Source organism: Choloepus didactylus, chromosome 11, assembly GCF_015220235.1.
Source record: "Choloepus didactylus isolate mChoDid1 chromosome 11, mChoDid1.pri, whole genome shotgun sequence".
NCBI classification, from domain to species: domain Eukaryota; kingdom Metazoa; phylum Chordata; class Mammalia; order Pilosa; family Megalonychidae; genus Choloepus; species Choloepus didactylus.
Window position 1 is genome coordinate 77,506,112 of NC_051317.1, and position 16,710 is coordinate 77,522,821.

General features: G+C 36.3%; 1 protein-coding gene across 1 annotated transcript in view; it reads left to right on the forward strand.

The window, feature by feature from the left end:
- The window catches only part of ITGA1 (integrin subunit alpha 1), a 166,686-nt gene that overhangs the window by 115,807 nt on the left and 34,169 nt on the right, over nucleotides 1-16,710 (forward strand). The window contains exons 14-17 of the mRNA XM_037798951.1: nucleotides 2,933-3,075; nucleotides 12,310-12,453; nucleotides 13,630-13,887; nucleotides 16,028-16,158. Of these exons, the coding sequence (XP_037654879.1) occupies nucleotides 2,933-3,075; nucleotides 12,310-12,453; nucleotides 13,630-13,887; nucleotides 16,028-16,158 (676 nt within the window). The remainder of the gene's footprint in view (nucleotides 1-2,932; nucleotides 3,076-12,309; nucleotides 12,454-13,629; nucleotides 13,888-16,027; nucleotides 16,159-16,710) is intronic.

Genomic DNA, 16,710 nt, shown 5'->3' on the forward strand with positions numbered 1-16,710 from the left:
CTACTCTTGGGAAGTTCTCACATTTTAATTAGTAACTGCAGTATTTTGAGTATTCTAAGTTATTGAATGTGATTAAATTCCTTACAAACAAATAAATTCTTAATAACCCTGATTTATTATTCCCCCAAATCTTGGATTAATGGTTGCTTAAAGTAGACTTATAGAATTCAAGGCTTAAAGATACCACTGCAACCACAAAAAAACTTAGGGAACCATCCATTCCTGATTGTAGTATTTAAACAATGTGACTTTTCTGTGCCTCAAAAGGAAATTTTTGGATATGTTGTCTGCAATGTGCCAAGATGATGTTTTGTCTGTTTCAGAAATCATGTAATTAACTCAGTCACAGATCAGCATATAAGGCATTTTGCCAACACGTAAAGTCTAACGTATGTAAGATTTCTTTCAAAATAGAAAAGCAACCAGAAAATGGGGTAAGGGGGATTATTATGTTTGTTATTTTTCCAAATGGTTATTCTGAGGTGAGTCTTTGCAAATGTTCCCTTGTGGAGTTTACAAATTAAGAAGAGATTGAATGTTTTAGCCCAAAATCTGTGTAGATTACAAATTGTTAAACTATTGAAAATCTTATGAAGGAAGCAAAGTACAAAGTAGTTGCTCTATTAAAAAATCCAGTAATAGTCAGTAATGATCAGAAAGAAGATGGAACTGAAGCTGTTGAACCACTCTAAGCATATAGTCACCTAGTAACTTCTTATAACCCAGTAAACTACCTTATGCCAATATGCTCTTAGCAGGTGGTTTTGACAGTGAGAACAGCTTCTAGGTCCTATTCCCTGCCTCCTCCACCAACAATTTGCTGATCTCTCAGTTATGCAAGATAGATTCAAAAGGAAAAGTAAAGACATAAGGCCAATCACGAAATCAATACAGATACATACCATTTCATGTTTCTGTTTCCCATCATCTCACCGGATACGAGCACTCTTTCCAAGATATGAATGAGATAGCTGGCAGGATTTATTTTTTATAAATCTGTGCAGAGGGCTGCCAATTTTGCTCTATTCACATTTGTGCTTTTCTTTTTCAGGAAGGACTATTAAGCTGACATGTTTATAATTATTTTCTTTCCAATAAAATTAGATTTCTTGGCTCTCCTTTTCTCTCCTTTACTCATAGAATAATTATTCTATGAGTAATTACCCTGATTGCTAGTTACTCTCCCTGTGATGATTTCAGATAATATTTTTAGTTTTCAAATGCAAACCATCAACGCCTAATGAACTAAATATTCATGCAACTCCAAGCCTCAAACATAATTTTCAACTTATTTTTAAAGCATGTTTTATCAATTTATATTTATAGCTCTGAAAATTCTAAAAATAAATCAACACTGTCACCCCACTTCCTTCTCTATATTTCTTAATAGAGCAGCATGAAATAAAACAATAACCTTTGTTTTGCATATTCTTCTTTTCCATTTTATTTATGTATAGAAATGACACTAAAGTTTTTATTTTTAAAGCAATATTGTGGATAAAATTACTGAAATTATAACACATTACTTGTTGGAAAAAGAATATTTTATACTCTATTATGTATAGTTTAAAAAAACCTTGATTAAAGAAAGATGAATAAATTAGAATGTGAAAAAAATTTATTAACCAAGGAAAATATGCCTGAAGAATTGTGGTCCTTACCACTTGCAAAAATAAACATATTTTAGTAAAAAAAACCTTTGTTCCACTTTTAAAATTTTAAAAGAAAGTGGAGCTATTACCTTACAGACAAAATAGTTGGTACATAAATTATGAATTTGATCTTTTTCTCAGTCAGAAATACTATTCTGTAGCATTAAAAAAAATAATCTGTGCTCTTTTCCACTGATGGACAGCTCTGATTATTGCAACTTTTCTTCCTTCTGTTGAGTTCAAATCTGCATGGGGTAATTGTTATTCACTGATGTAGCTTCATTTTCTAGAGGAACGAAGAATAAATCTAATCCTTCTTTAGAAAATAATAATAATCTACATTAAAGACGCAATTTATAATTTGTAAAGGGTGTGAAAGCCCAATTAAAAGAGGAATGATCAAAGATATGGAAAAATGTTCAAGCTCCCTATTAATTAAACACATACAAATTAAAATCACAGCAAGGAACTGTTGTAAGACCTTGCTTAACACCTATTAAATATCCACAAATTTAAATACTCAATGTTTGGGAGAGTTTGATGAAGAGAGTCCTCTCTTGTACGGGTGTCATAGAACAAATTAGTACAAATGTTCGGAAGCAATTTCCTATTAAAAATTTGATCCATATTCCTTGAACTTCATCTCCAAAAAAAAAAAAAAGACAAAAGAAGGAAAAAAAATATGTGCTTGAAGATGTTTTTGCAGGCTTACATACAGTACTAAAAATCTTAAGTCACCTAAATGCATACACCTGAGAATGATAATGTAGTATAAAAGTAATGCCTTAATGCTTTAATTCAGGGAAATAATCGGCAACTATTTAAAATTACAACTAAAAAGGCTAGGCAGCAATGCATAAAAGGCTTACATTTACTATGATTCCAATTATATACAGTTGTTAATTTCTATAGCATGGATACATGCATTTAAAATGATATGCAATTGATTTAGAGTAAAGTGGTGAATTGGAATTGGGAGGTTTTTTGTGTTGGTTTATTCCCTCAACATTGTTTTGTCATTTGTGTCTTTGAACTGTGAAAAGCTGAGGTTGGGGAAAAACGACTTTTCAGGAAAAAGCAGTTGTGGTAGATAATCAGAGAGCATCCTAAATGCTAATACCACAACCAGCACTCACATGCGTTAAAAAAATCTGTTGAAAAAATAGAGAAGTTCATATAAAATGTAAAAATGATTCTTCCAATAATCAAAGTGAATCTTAATTTATTATGCCCAGACTTTACGGGGCCAAATGGTATACCCAGAATCCCTCTTTTGTTAGGTTACACTGTAAACTCGGCCACTGTTTCTGGAGATGTGCTTTACATTGCTGGACAGCCACGATACAATCACACAGGCCAGGTGATCATCTACAGGATGGAAAATGGGGCTATCAAGATTCTCCAGACAGTCAGTGGAGAGCAGGTAAGCCTGAAAATTATTGTTTTAAAGTAATCGGTTTATACTCTGCCTATATAAGTTAACTGTCTGTTGTCTTAAACTTAAAAAAAATACAGTTTATACTATGAGCAAGGCCCTGTGTTAATCGCCCTAGGGTGATATTAAGTGTCTGCATCTTTGGCCCCACACACATTTGAATTGGATAGGAATAGAGATAAGATGTTTAGATAATAGATGAAGATACAAATGTACAAAAATATGCACAAAAAAAGGGATCTAAATTATTAAGAAGCATACAAGTGCCAGAGGCACAGAAAATAAATATAAAAGATGGAAAGAGTCTTTCAAGCTAGGTTTGGTGCAGAATGTCTTCATAAGAGATAAAATATGAGCTGAGTTTAGAAGGAAAGATGGAATGTAGATAGATAGAAAGAATGGTGAAAGAGAACATTAAAAAAATAATTGGGACCCTAATTGTGTGAGGCCTTTAATTTTATCTTAATAAAATTAGATAATATTTAATTTTAAAAGTAGTTTAGGAAATTGTATAGGCAATATGCAAACATAGGTATATATTCATAATTTTTAAAAACTGAAAGAAATATATCAAAACATAAGTTTTTATATTATTGAATTGTGATAATCTGGGTAAATTGACCTCTTTTTCATAGTTTTCTGTTTTCCCAGTGTTCAGCCATGAGGAATTATTAACTTTATTTTGCAAGTACTCACAAAGGCGTTCTTCTTAGACTTCACTAAATAATATTCCAACTCACTAGACTACTGCAGGCCACATTTGTGACTCCCCCATCCCATCCACACCTGACTACCCAGAAAGCCCAGAAAGGAAGGCAGCTCTTTCCTCTCCTGCAGGAGTCCTTGCAGCAGTCAGCTCCACAGTGCAGCTCAAATGCAAGACTCCCACAGGCAGGTGCAGGAGCTACCCTAGCATTAATGCCCCATACCCCACAGAAGCCAGTGTCTTTTATAGCAGTAGTATAGACACAGATTCCAGGGTCCCTACAAAAGGCACACCAGTTACAAGAATCAGTGCACTCTTAGAAGCCCCAAATGGGGTATTTCCAGTGGGTATTGAAAGGTCATTTATATTCCACTCAGCTTAATGCAATGTAACCGAGATTATTTTTTCCATGATCAGTATAGCTTAGTAGTACAGTTGAAATCCTCCCCTTGTCAGATTTCCAGGGAACAGAGCTAGAGCCAACCAAATATCAGGTTCTCATAAAGCAGGTGAAAAAGGTTTTATTAATACTTTGCCCACATTCATAATCAGAAAATGTATCAAAAATAAAAGCAAGGCCATTGGTGTAGCTCAAGGATGAAGTGAAAAGAACCTAAAATGAGATATCAACAATAAAAGTGGAAAATAAACACGTGTGACAGACTTATAAGGAAGAATCAACAAGAATAAAATGAGGCATTTTGTGTGGCATCTTAAATCCATTGTCAATCAATTAATTGTTTATGAGGCAGGAAGTCAAAGGTGATGACAGAGGCCCCAAACAAGATGGCAGAGTGAGAAGCTTCAGGGCTCCATCCCCTGACAGAAGCTCTGAACAGCCAGCAAGAACTGGCAGAAACTTCTTTCTCAAAGTTCCAGAAAACAGTTAAAGGATTGCAGGAACAGGACAAGCACCAAATTTTAAAAAGGCTGCTTACAGCAGGAGGGGCAAGATGGCGGCATAGAGAGGAGTGGAAGCTAAGTAGTGCCCCTGGAACAACTACAAAAAACCAGAAACAACTAGTAAATAATCCAGAATAACTGCGGGGGGACAAACGAGACCATCCACTCATCATACACCAACCTGAATTGGGAGGAATGCCCGAGAACACAGCATAAAATCTGTAAGTAAAACCTGCAGATCCAAGTTGGGAGACCCCCTCCCCCATAGCCCGAGCTGCAAAGCCTCGTGGTGCCAGAGAGAAGCTCTCTCCCAGCAAGCGAATACAGCTCAGCTGAGCTCCAACTGGGGTTTTAAGTAGCGAGTGTGAACTGCTCACTACTGGTACGCATCCCCAAAAAACAGACAGAGGCTTTGGGTGACGACTGACCTGGGAGAGCCGGAGGGTTGCCTTGGACTGGGTCTGAAGGGGACTATCTGTTTCTTTTTTGGCTCAGTGGAGAAAGCCCCAGTCATTTTCAGTTCCCAGGGCTGTGAAGTGGAGAAGGGTGGAGACAGCACAAGCAGAGAGCGAGACCATTGAAATGCTAATGACCTCCACCTGGGGGGTCTGTCTTCTCTAGGAGGAAAGGGGTGGGGCCCTTTCCATTCAGAACCAGACCCCAGAGCCTGGGGGAACACAGCCATACCTCCTCACACCAGTCAAGAATTATAGGCTAACAGGCATCACCTGCTGGGCAGAAAAGCACAGTGACCCGAGGCATCAAAGGGTGGAGCAATTTTCTAAAACACACCCACAGGGAAACCAGATACTGAATATTTCTTCCCTCTGGGACCTGAGCCTGTTCTGGTCTGGGAAAACCTGATTTGGATAACCAAGGAAACCATGCCTAGACAACAGAAAATTACAACCTACACTAAGAAAAACAAAGTTATGGCCCAGTCAAAGGAACAAACGTACACTTCAACTGAGATACAGGAATTTAAACAACTAATGCTAAATCAATTCAAAAAGTTTAGAGAAGATATTGCAAAAGAGATAGAGGCTGTAAAGGAAGCACTGGACATGTATATGGCAGAAATCAAAAGTTCAAAAAAACAACTAGCAGAATCTATGGAAATGAAAGGCACAACACAAGAGATGAAAGACACAATGGAAACATACAACAGCAGATCTCAAGAGGCAGAAGAAAACACTCAGGAACTGGAGAACAAAACACCTGAAAGCCTACACGCAAAGGAGCAGATGGAGAAAAGAATGAAAAAATATGAGCAACGTCTCCGGAAACTCAAGGATGAAACAAAGTACAATAATGTACGTATCATTGGTGTCCCAGAAGGAGAAGAGAAGGGAAAGGGGGCAGAAGCAATAATAGAGGAAATAATTAATGAAAATTTCCCATCTCTTATGAAAGACATAAAATTACAGATCCAAGAAGCGCAGCGTACCCCAAACGGAAGAGATATGAATAGGCCTACGCCAAGACACTTAATAATCAGATTATCAAATGTCAAAGACAAAGAGAGAATCCTGAAAGCAGCAAGAGAAAAGCGATCCGTTACACACAAAGGAAGCTTAATAAGACTATGTGCGGATCTCTCAGCAGAAACCATGGAGGCAAGAAGGAAGTGGTGTGATATATTTAAGATACTGAAAGAGAAAAACCGCCAACCAAGAATCCTATATCCAGCAAAGCTGTCCTTCAAATATGAGGGAGAGCTCAAAATATTTTCTGACAAACAGACAATGAGAGACTTTGTGAACAAGACACCTGTCCTACAGGAAAAACTAAAGGGAGCACTACAGGGTGATAGTAGACAGGAGTGCGTGGTTTGGAACACAATTTGGGGAGACGGTAGCACAACAATGTAAGTACACTGAACAAAGGTAACTATGAATATGGTTGAGAGAGGAAGGTGGGGAGCATGTGAGACACCACAAGAAAGGAGGAAAGATAAAGACTGGGACTGTGTAACTTGGTGAAATCTAGAGTATTCAACAATTGTGATAAAATGTATGGATATATTCTTGTACGAGGGAGAACAAGCAAATGTCAACCTTGCAAGGTGTTAAAAATGGGGAGGCATTGGGGGAGGGATGCAATCAGCATAAACTAGAGACTATAACTAATAGAATCATTGTATTATGCTTCCTTTAATGTAACAAAGGTGATATACCAAGGTGAATGCAGATAAGAGGGGGGGATAGGGGAGGCATGTTAGACACTTGACATTGGTGGTGTTGTCTGATTCTTTATTCTACTTTGATTTAAGGTTATTTTTCCTTTTGCTGCTTCCTAGCTGTCATTTTTTTTCCTCTTTCTTTTTCCTCTCTACCCTCTTTGACTCACCCTCCTGCCTTGTGGAAGAAATGTAGATGCTCTTATATAGATAATGGTGAAGGTGGTGAACACATAAATGTATGACTATGCAGAAAACCATCAATTATTTACTTGGGATGGAATGTATGGTGAGTGAACAAAACCATATTAAAAAAAAAAATGGGTTGATGACAAAACCTCGAGGGTCAATATACTGAGTGAAATAAGCCAGACACATTAGGACAATTATTGCAGGGTCTCACTGATAGGAACTAATTATAATATGTAAACTCATAGACATGAAATATAAGGTACCAAGATATAGGACGAGGCTTAAGAATGGGGAGTGGTTGCTTAGTATGAGCAGAATGTTCAATTTGGATGAACTTAAATGTTTGGAAATGAACAGGGGTGTTGGTAGCAAGATGTGAGAATAACTAACAGCGCCGAATGGTGTGTGAATGAGGTGGAAAGGGGAAGCTCAGAGTCATATATGTCACCAGAAGGAAAGTTGGAGGTCAAAAGATGGGAATGTATAAAACTGAATCCTATGGTGGGCAATGTCCATGATCAACTGTACAAATACTAGAAATCACTTCCATGAACCAGAACAAATGTATGACAATACAATTAGAAGTTAACGATAGAGGGGCATATAGGGAAGAACTATATACCTATTACAAACTATATACTACAGTTACTAGTATTTCAACATTTTTTCATAAACAGTAACAAATGTACTATATCAATACTACAAGTCAACAATTGAGGGGGGTTGGTTAGGGATAGGGGAGGATTAGAGTTTCCTTTTCTTTTTTTCTTTTTTCATCTTTCACTTTATTTCTTGTCTGGAGTAATGAAAAGTTTCTAAAAATTGAACAAAAATTAAGTGTGATGGATGCACAGCTGTATGAGGGTACCCAGGGGCAAGTGATTGTACACTTTGGATCTTTGGATAATTGTTTAATATTATCAATTAATAAAAAAGATAATTGTTTGGATCTTTGGATAATTTGGATAATCTGAACAATCTCAATAAAAATGAAAAAAAAAAAAAGGCTGCTTAAAAGCCACAAGATCTCATGTCATGCTGGCTGGACCCTTCCCACCCCCTCACCGACTTGGCATAGAGCTGGCCCACACTTCCAGTGTGGATCCCTGGTCCCAGTTCCCCAGAGAGCAGAGTAACCTCGAGCACATGCTGGGAGGATGTATGTCTAGCACAATCTGTGTGGGGGTGGCCTGAGGGACTTGGTCACCCAGCTTGCCCTGCATGTAGAAGGCAGCTCACAGAGCTCTCCTTCAGAACCCTGTGGGAGAGCAGTCAAGTGGCTGCATGGGGGAAGGGATTTCTGGCTCTGTGACATACAGTGCAGTGCCCAGGAAAGTGAGGAAACTGTTTCCTAGGAAAGGGGAGACATTCATGTCCTTGTAAATAGTGGAATTCCTAGTGCCAAATGCATTTGCTCAAGACAAGATACATGTGCAGAAAGTACCAGGGAATCCCCTGTGGTTTGACCTTTAGCTATTTTCTAAACTCATAGTACAGATAAGCTCTGAGGAAGAGCACTGCATAGGTCAATCTGCAAAGACTAGAAAAGCTGTTTTCTTTTTTCCTTTTTTTTTTGGTTAGTTCCTGGCATTCAAAGAAATCTCTGTCATAGTACCAGCTGGAGATAAGTTTAAGGATCAGACACCTCAAAGTCTAACTTCCAGTGATAATACATTAAAATATTAAAATATTCAGGTTTCAACAAATATACCAAAACATACAAAGAGACAGGAAGCAATGGCCTAGGCAAAGAAGAAGATTAAAGCATTAGAAACCATCAATGAGGAGGATTAGACAAAGGACATTTCAGACAAAGACTTTTAAAATCATTCTTAAAGTGCTCAAAGAGTTAAAGGAAAACATGGACAAAGAACTAAAGGAAATCAGGAAAAGTATACAAGACCATAGAGAATAGCAATAGAAAGATGGAAACTATGAAAAGGAACCAAAGAGAGATGAAGACCACAGTAATAGAAATTAAAAATTCCCAAAGGGGTTCAATAGCATATTGGAGCTGGCAGAAGAAAGAATCAGTGAACTTGCAAGATAAGATAATTGAAATCATCCAGTGTGAGGCGCAGAAAGAAGAAAGAATGGAGACAAGTAAACTAAATGGAACCTGAGGATACTTTGGGACACCATCAAGCGTATCAATGTATATGTTGTGGGAATCCCAGAAGGAAAGGAAAGAGAGAAATGAACTAAGAGAAAATCCAAAATAATAATGGCTGAAAACTTCCCAAATTTAATGAAAAAAATGAATATACACATCCAAGATGCTCAATGAACTCCAAATACGCTAAGCCCGAATAGACCCACACTGCTCCAGGTTATAATCAAATTGTCAAATGCCAAAGATGAAGAGAGAATTCTGAAAGCCAAAAGAGAAAAACAACATGTCACACACAAGGGAGCCCCAATAAGATTAAGTGACAATTTCACATTGGAAACCATCAAGGCAAGAAGACAATAGGAAGACATATTTAAAGTGCTGAAAGAAAAAAAATGCCAACCAAGAATTCAGTATCTGGCAAATTGTCTTTCAAAAATGAGGGAGGAATTAAGATATTCTCAGATAAACAAAAGCTGAAGAAATTTGTCACCACTAGATATGCCCTACAAGAAATGCTGAAGGGATTTCTGCAGATGGAAAGGAAAGAACAATAGAAACTGAATAAAGCCATATGAAGAAATAAAGGTCTTTGGTGAAGATAATGACATGGGTAAAATAAAACCAGTACAATTGTATTTTGGTTTGTAACTCCACTTTTTACTTCCTACAGGGTCAAAAAGGCAAATGCAAAAAAATGTAATGACTATTCAGTGGTTTTGGATTCATAATGTATAAATACATCATTTATGACAAGATCTACATAAAGGTGGTAGGATAGAGGGATATAGGAACATAATGTGTGTATACTTATTGAAGTTAATTTTGTATCAAAGCAAATGATAGTGATATAGATTTCGGATATTAAATTTAAGCTCTAGAGAAACAACAAAGAAAATATCAAAGAATATACAAACTCACGGAGACAGAATGTAGAGTACAGGTTACCAGGGATGGGGTCAAGGGCAATGATGAATTAATGCAAAATAAGTGTAGAGTTTCTATTTAGTGTCAAGGGAAAGTTCTAGTGATGTGTGGTGGGGAGGGTACTGCAACATTGTGAATGTGATTGACGCCGCCGGAGGGTATGCTTGGGAGGGGCTGGGATGGGAAGCTTTATGTCGTTTGTATGTTTCTACAATTAAAAAGGAAAACAAGAAAGAGAAACAAAAGAGATAATGACAATTAAATGCAATACATGATGCTGGAAGTAATCTAAAAATAGAGGAGAGAAGGCTCAAGAGGACATTTAGGATATAATAAAAATTGGAATATAAAATGCAAGCTTTATGTCAATGTTAAATTTCTTGAACTTGACAACTGCACTCAAGATGATTACACAAGTGAATATCCTTGTTCACAGGAAATATACATGGAAGTTCAAGGAGTATGATGTGTGCAACCTGCTCTCAGATGTTCAGAAAATAGATAGATAGATAGATAGATAGATAGATAGATAGATAGATAGATAGATAGACGAAAGAGACAGAGAAGGAGAGAGAGAGAGGGAGAGAAAGAAGGAAAAGTGAGAAAGGAAGGAAGGGAAGGAGGGAGGCAGGGAAGGAGGGAGAGAAGAAAAAAATATGTGGCAAAATGTTGAAGTTGGTGGATCTAGGTATCTGGGGGTGGTGGTGAGGGTATATTGGAATTCTTTGTATGGGGTTTATATTATTTTTTGCAGTTATCCTGTTAGTTCCAAATTATTTCAAAATAAAGTTTTTAAAAATTAGAGACAAATTTTTTATGAAAGTTTGAGGTTAAGAGTTATGAATGATTTAAGTTTCAGGCCTGGGAATCTGGGAAAATGGTGGCGCCATTATTAGAATGTCAGCAACTCAAGCAGTTTTGGTTTTTAAAAAATGATATTTGGCTTTAGATATGTTTCTATAACAGCATGTATGTTTTTATGGTTGCAGGTGCCAGGGAGGTAAGGTAAATGAACAAAGCTGTAAAGCATAAGACAATAGGAAGTCATGGGGACCATGGCCGTGGGTTGCTCACGAGCCAACTAAAGGTTCAGCTCCCCCTCATCTCCCAATGGCTCTCATTGGGAATGAAAGCCCAATGTTACCAGATCTGACAGCATTTTTTAAATGTTCATAGTTAATTCAATTTCAAAATAAACATTTAAAACCATCAGAAGCCTATGAAAAAATGGCAATCAAAAATCAATGTCTGACAGTTGGTTACAAATATGTAACTGACACTTTGAGAAGGATGGTATGAAAAGAGCAATTTAGGGTGGTGTAAATGTCTGGGAAAGGTTAGTGAACAGGAGTGAGAGAACAGAAAGAAAATGACAGGTCTGAAACTTAGGCGGGGGGCCAAAATTAAGGGGATGGGAGGAGAAAAAGGAGCCAGCAAAGAGGCAGACAGAGGCTGGTCCATGATATAGAGACAGAATCAGGCAGCAAAAGTAAATCGTGGAGACCAATGCAGGAATATTCAATAAGAGAGTTCTCAAATGCATCAAATATTAAACACAGGTCAATATTTGGAAAGGTCACTGAGTTTAGAAAATGAAGCTCTCTGCATTTCCCTAAAACACATCCTGTGTTTAAAAGCAAAAATACATGTCTGCAAGAGGATGGTCCCTCCTACAATTCTTTCATATTTTCTTATCTCCTATAGCTGCCAGGACAGGATTTATCTATCTTATCATGTAGACAATTTTCTAGGCCTCTACAATGTAATATGCCATACCAGTATCCCAGGACAAGATAGCTCCTCGTTATATATTTATTTCATGTTTTCTTATTACTGGATTTAAACATTCCAGAATGCCTTATGTTGTTTTTATCATTTTATCTCCTAAAATATCACTATAGTGTTATTAATCTTTTTTGGTTTGTGGATAAGAAAGAGAAGGTAGAGTGAAATCTAAAGGGAATCATTTCTCTTACTCAAGTTAGGAAATCTATAACAGCTACTCCTCAAGGAGGAACCGATATCCTTTGGCCTCGTGCAAGAGCCAATAAAGACTGCTCAGGTAGCATCCGTGTCCGGATTTCATTTCCTTTGCCAACTGAATCTCAGATAATCTTCTGTATCTATGTAAGAGAAATGCAGATTTTAGCTTCCTTGAAAATTTCTGATGTTTATTGAGCTGTTTTATTTTGTTTTGCGTCCCAGATTGGTTCCTATTTCGGCAGTGTTTTAACAACCATTGACATCGATAAAGATTCAAATACTGACATTCTTCTGGTTGGGGCCCCCATGTACATGGGAACAGAGAAAGAGGAGCAAGGAAAAGTGTATGTGTATGCTCTGAATCAGGTAACAGTTTTGAATAATGCAGTTTCTGACTTTCTATGCACTTTGGGAAAATGAGCCAAGAAGCTTTCAGGGCTCATCAACTCTGCAAACCCTCCAATTTTGAAATGAGCATTTAGAATTCTAATGAAGTAGTTCAAACCTTAGATATTTCTGTTTGGAAATGTGAGTTGTTTTTTAAAACAGAGTGTATGAGATAAAACAGATTAATACAAGTCTCACTGAACTGCTAAATATACTCACAGGACAATCTTTCAGGAGCTTTGGCCTGGAGGTGGGTAACATTAGCAATTAAAGCCAGGAGGGCCAGGCTGTGGAGAAGTCATGAGTTTTAAGGCATTCAATGACACCAGTAATTTTCAGAGAACTATGATCTTTGGAATATTCATTGGACTAGAATGAGATTTTGCTTCTACAACTGATTTTAGATATCAGTTGATAGGTGAAATAATTCTTGATTTCTTTGTTAAAAGAGGTTTTTTGTTGTTATAGTCAGTATTTACCTCTTTAGGTTTTTAAAATTCTTGGGATCTCTCCTATCTTAATTATTTTACATAATACATTATCTATCTTTAGTCATTTTTTGTCTTCTCTTTTCAACTTTTTTTTTTTTAATACTGTCGTGTTTTCCTCTTTTTCCACCAAAGTGTGTTTTCATCCATCTTTTGCTATTATTTTCTCTGTTTGGTTTTTTTTGTTTGTTTGTTTGTGGGTTTTTTTGTTGTTGTTGTTTTTGTTTGTTTGTTTGTTTGTCTTTTTGTTAACCATTCTAGACAGCTTTGGAGAAAGTTTCTTTTTGAACAGATAAATTTTCTCTTTGTCTTTATAAGAGAGACTGTATGTCTATAGTAGGGTGACTTTTCAAAGAAACACAGTATTGGGGAAAGAAAGGGTAGTGCCTTTAACAAGATGCTGTGAGTTATATACTCATTCGATTGCATTATAAAAGGAATCCATTAAAATCCTCAGTATGTCTTCTTTCCCACACTTCTACAATTTATTCACTAAAATGCCAAGCTTTGCTCTCAGGCACTCACTCTTTTAAAGAAGTTTTACAAACTTTTGCCGATGCTCTACCAAATGCTTTTTAATAGCACTGATTTAGTATGTACTTAAGAAATTCTACTCTGCTGTAGTAATGATAGAAATCCATAAGTTTCCTGTTTATGCTTCTTAAAGACAAGGTTTGAATATCAAATGAGCCTGGAACCCATTAAGCAGACTTGCTGTTCTTCTCTGAAGCACGATTCATGCACAAAGGCAAACAAAAACGAGCCGTGCGGGGCTCGTTTTGGAACAGCTATTGCTGCTGTAAAAGATCTTAATCTTGATGGATTTAATGACATCGTGATAGGAGCTCCTCTGGAAGATGATCATGGGGGTGCGGTATACATTTATCATGGAAGCGGCAAGACCATAAGGAAAGAATATGCACAAGTAAGAAGTTAAACCTATTGATTCTCTCTTAAGTGACAAGGGAGTCCAATGCCAGGCATTGCCTGCCTTGCTGCGTGAGTTATTTACTATCTTTATTCTTACTCTTTATTGAGAAACTAGATTTAATACTCTTCCAAGTTTTCTTTATAGAGGAATTACTTTGTATTTTGCCCTTTTAGCTAGTCTATTTTCTGTTGCTATTTGCTATGTCTCTTTGATTTGAGCGTTTAAAACAGTAAAACAAAAAAACAAAAAAAACTTTTTAACAGTCCCACTTAACATCTGTAATTCATCTGATCATAAAGAGAGGGTACTACCTTCTGAATAAGGGACAATAATTACATAATTAAACCAATAAGGGAGATGAGATTATTATTTATATATTCAATGGCCATGTTGCTATAATAAAATTACATTAAATTTCTGTTTATGAATTAAATTGTATTGTCATCAAATGTATTTGGGTTTCTGAAGGCTTACAATTTTTTCACAAGTAATTGTTCTTAGAAAAAATATCTGACTGGGTAAGCTTAACCCACAGGATATCTCTGTTATTACTATTTTAAAATATTGTCACTTACCAGCTCTAATTCATACATATAATTATTTCCTACATAAGAAAAATGTCAATTTACAGAAGTATTTAAGGCACTATAAAAACAGGTGATTTAAAGAATACTCCTAATATAATTGTCTGTTTTTAAGTAACCATAATCAGTTAGGAAATGAACAACTACTGACAATATGAATAAAAGAGAATTCATTACTTTCTAGCTCATATAATATGAAAAGAAATCAGATCATCAATTATGTCTTTTTACATTTGACTGTTCTCTTTGGTTCTGTAGTCAACACAGTTTTCAAATCTATTTATGTATTAAGAAGCTGTGAATAATTTTTCCTAAAGTCTTAATGACATTAATAGTGAAACAACAAAATAAAGGGTTCGTTTTAGTAACAATACTTCTATCCATTTAATAAATGATTTGTTTCTGCTAAAATCCTCATGTTATTACTTCAGTGGAAACAGGTACTATTAACAATGGACATGAAAGAAATGCAGGAAGGGATTTCTTTCTGGTGTTTCACCACTTTATTGCTTCAATACTAATCCTGCTAACTTAATGGAGTAGCATTTGAAGTAGAAAAGGAAGAAATTTTAAAATCATCAATAAATGGAATAGGTTGTCGAAAGCAATTTATTTTGTAAAATTATGGTAAATCAAGATGCAGCTTTAAACAAAAAAATTATTAGAGTTGAGTTTGTTTAATTATCAGCAAAATGCTTTCCCAATATTTGAACCAAGGAGGCAAAAAGTTCTTGATTTTTTTTTTTTTTTTTTTTTTTTTTTTTTTTGCTAACAAGTAAGGAAATGCTTCCCAATGAGCTACAAAATATTAGGCACGAAAAATGTTTCCATTTGGTTTGCCTCAAGCCCCAAGTGCCTGAGTCTTGGTCTTGTCTTCTTGCCATTGAGTTCTATTAAAATATTATCTGCTTGAACCAAAGCTAAATAGTAAGCAAAGAGATTGAACATGTGTGGTAGCATGCACAGATAAGTATATGAGAACTCCATGTTCATTTGTGCTTTTCCAACATCCTGGTCACATGGGAGTGGAATTGAGTCTGTGATGCCTTCAACATTCAGAACAGTTTTTGACACAACAGTAAAGATGACTGCATAGTTGAAAAGTATTTGATGGGATGTGTTTTTTATACCCAGTTCCAAAGCTCAGTGAGCCCCAAATTGACCATTCAGGATAACTGCTTCTCCTTTACTTGCTTGTATGTTTTCAAAGTTTCTAGTACTTTCAAATATCTCTGTGTAATGAGACTGAACAGGGACTAGAAAGCAGACCCAATTACTCATAATGTTTTCCCTGAGAATGAGACAAGCTGACATTACATATATACTGGCATCAGTAACCCTAAAATAATTTCATCTGTACTATTAGAAGAATGGTATCCTGTGGGAACATCTATTTCCTCTTGTCTCTACATGAGGGCCCTCTTGGGCAAGTTTCCAAAGGTCTTTATATTTTAACCTTTGTTAACCAATTCAAGTTTTCAGATTTACTTGAAACTATTTTGAACAGACTCTTATTTCATAAATAAGCCTCTCTGTTGGGATTTTCACAGCGTATTCCATCAGGAGGGGATGGCGAGACACTGAAATTTTTTGGCCAGTCTATCCACGGAGAAATGGATTTAAATGGTGATGGGCTGACTGATGTGACTATCGGGGGCCTTGGTGGTGCTGCCCTCTTCTGGTATGTATTTTAATAACATCCAATTAATCCGATACTATGTAACACAGAATTCCATACCAAGTATCTATATCCTTTTGTGATCCATTATATAAGTTACATAGTTGAGTAAAATGGAGGAGTTGCTAAGTCTTAAGAATAAGGAAACCATACTAAGGAACTGGTAGAGTCAAATCTTATAATAGGCCCTCTTTTTTGGGAGAGATGCAGAGGAAAGGGAGGTCTCATAGAGGATGCGTTTTAACAAGAAATTGTCCCTAACTTTGAGTTGCTTTCAACTTCTCAAGGGTAGTTGACTTTATCATTTACCCAAAGGATAGAATTAGACAAGTCTGTGGCACTGTCTGAACGTGTTTCTGTTGTCAGTCAAGCAAAGAGGCAATTTCAGTAATATCTTTTGCTCAGCATTTAAAATGCCTGCATCTTCAAATTGCCCCAACCCTTTCAGTTAACCATAAAACCCTAGTGAGTGACCAGATACAAACATTTATAGCATTTCTATACCCTAATATAATCAGTTAGAAAGTACAGTTTCAAAAAAGGTTCTATTTGCAA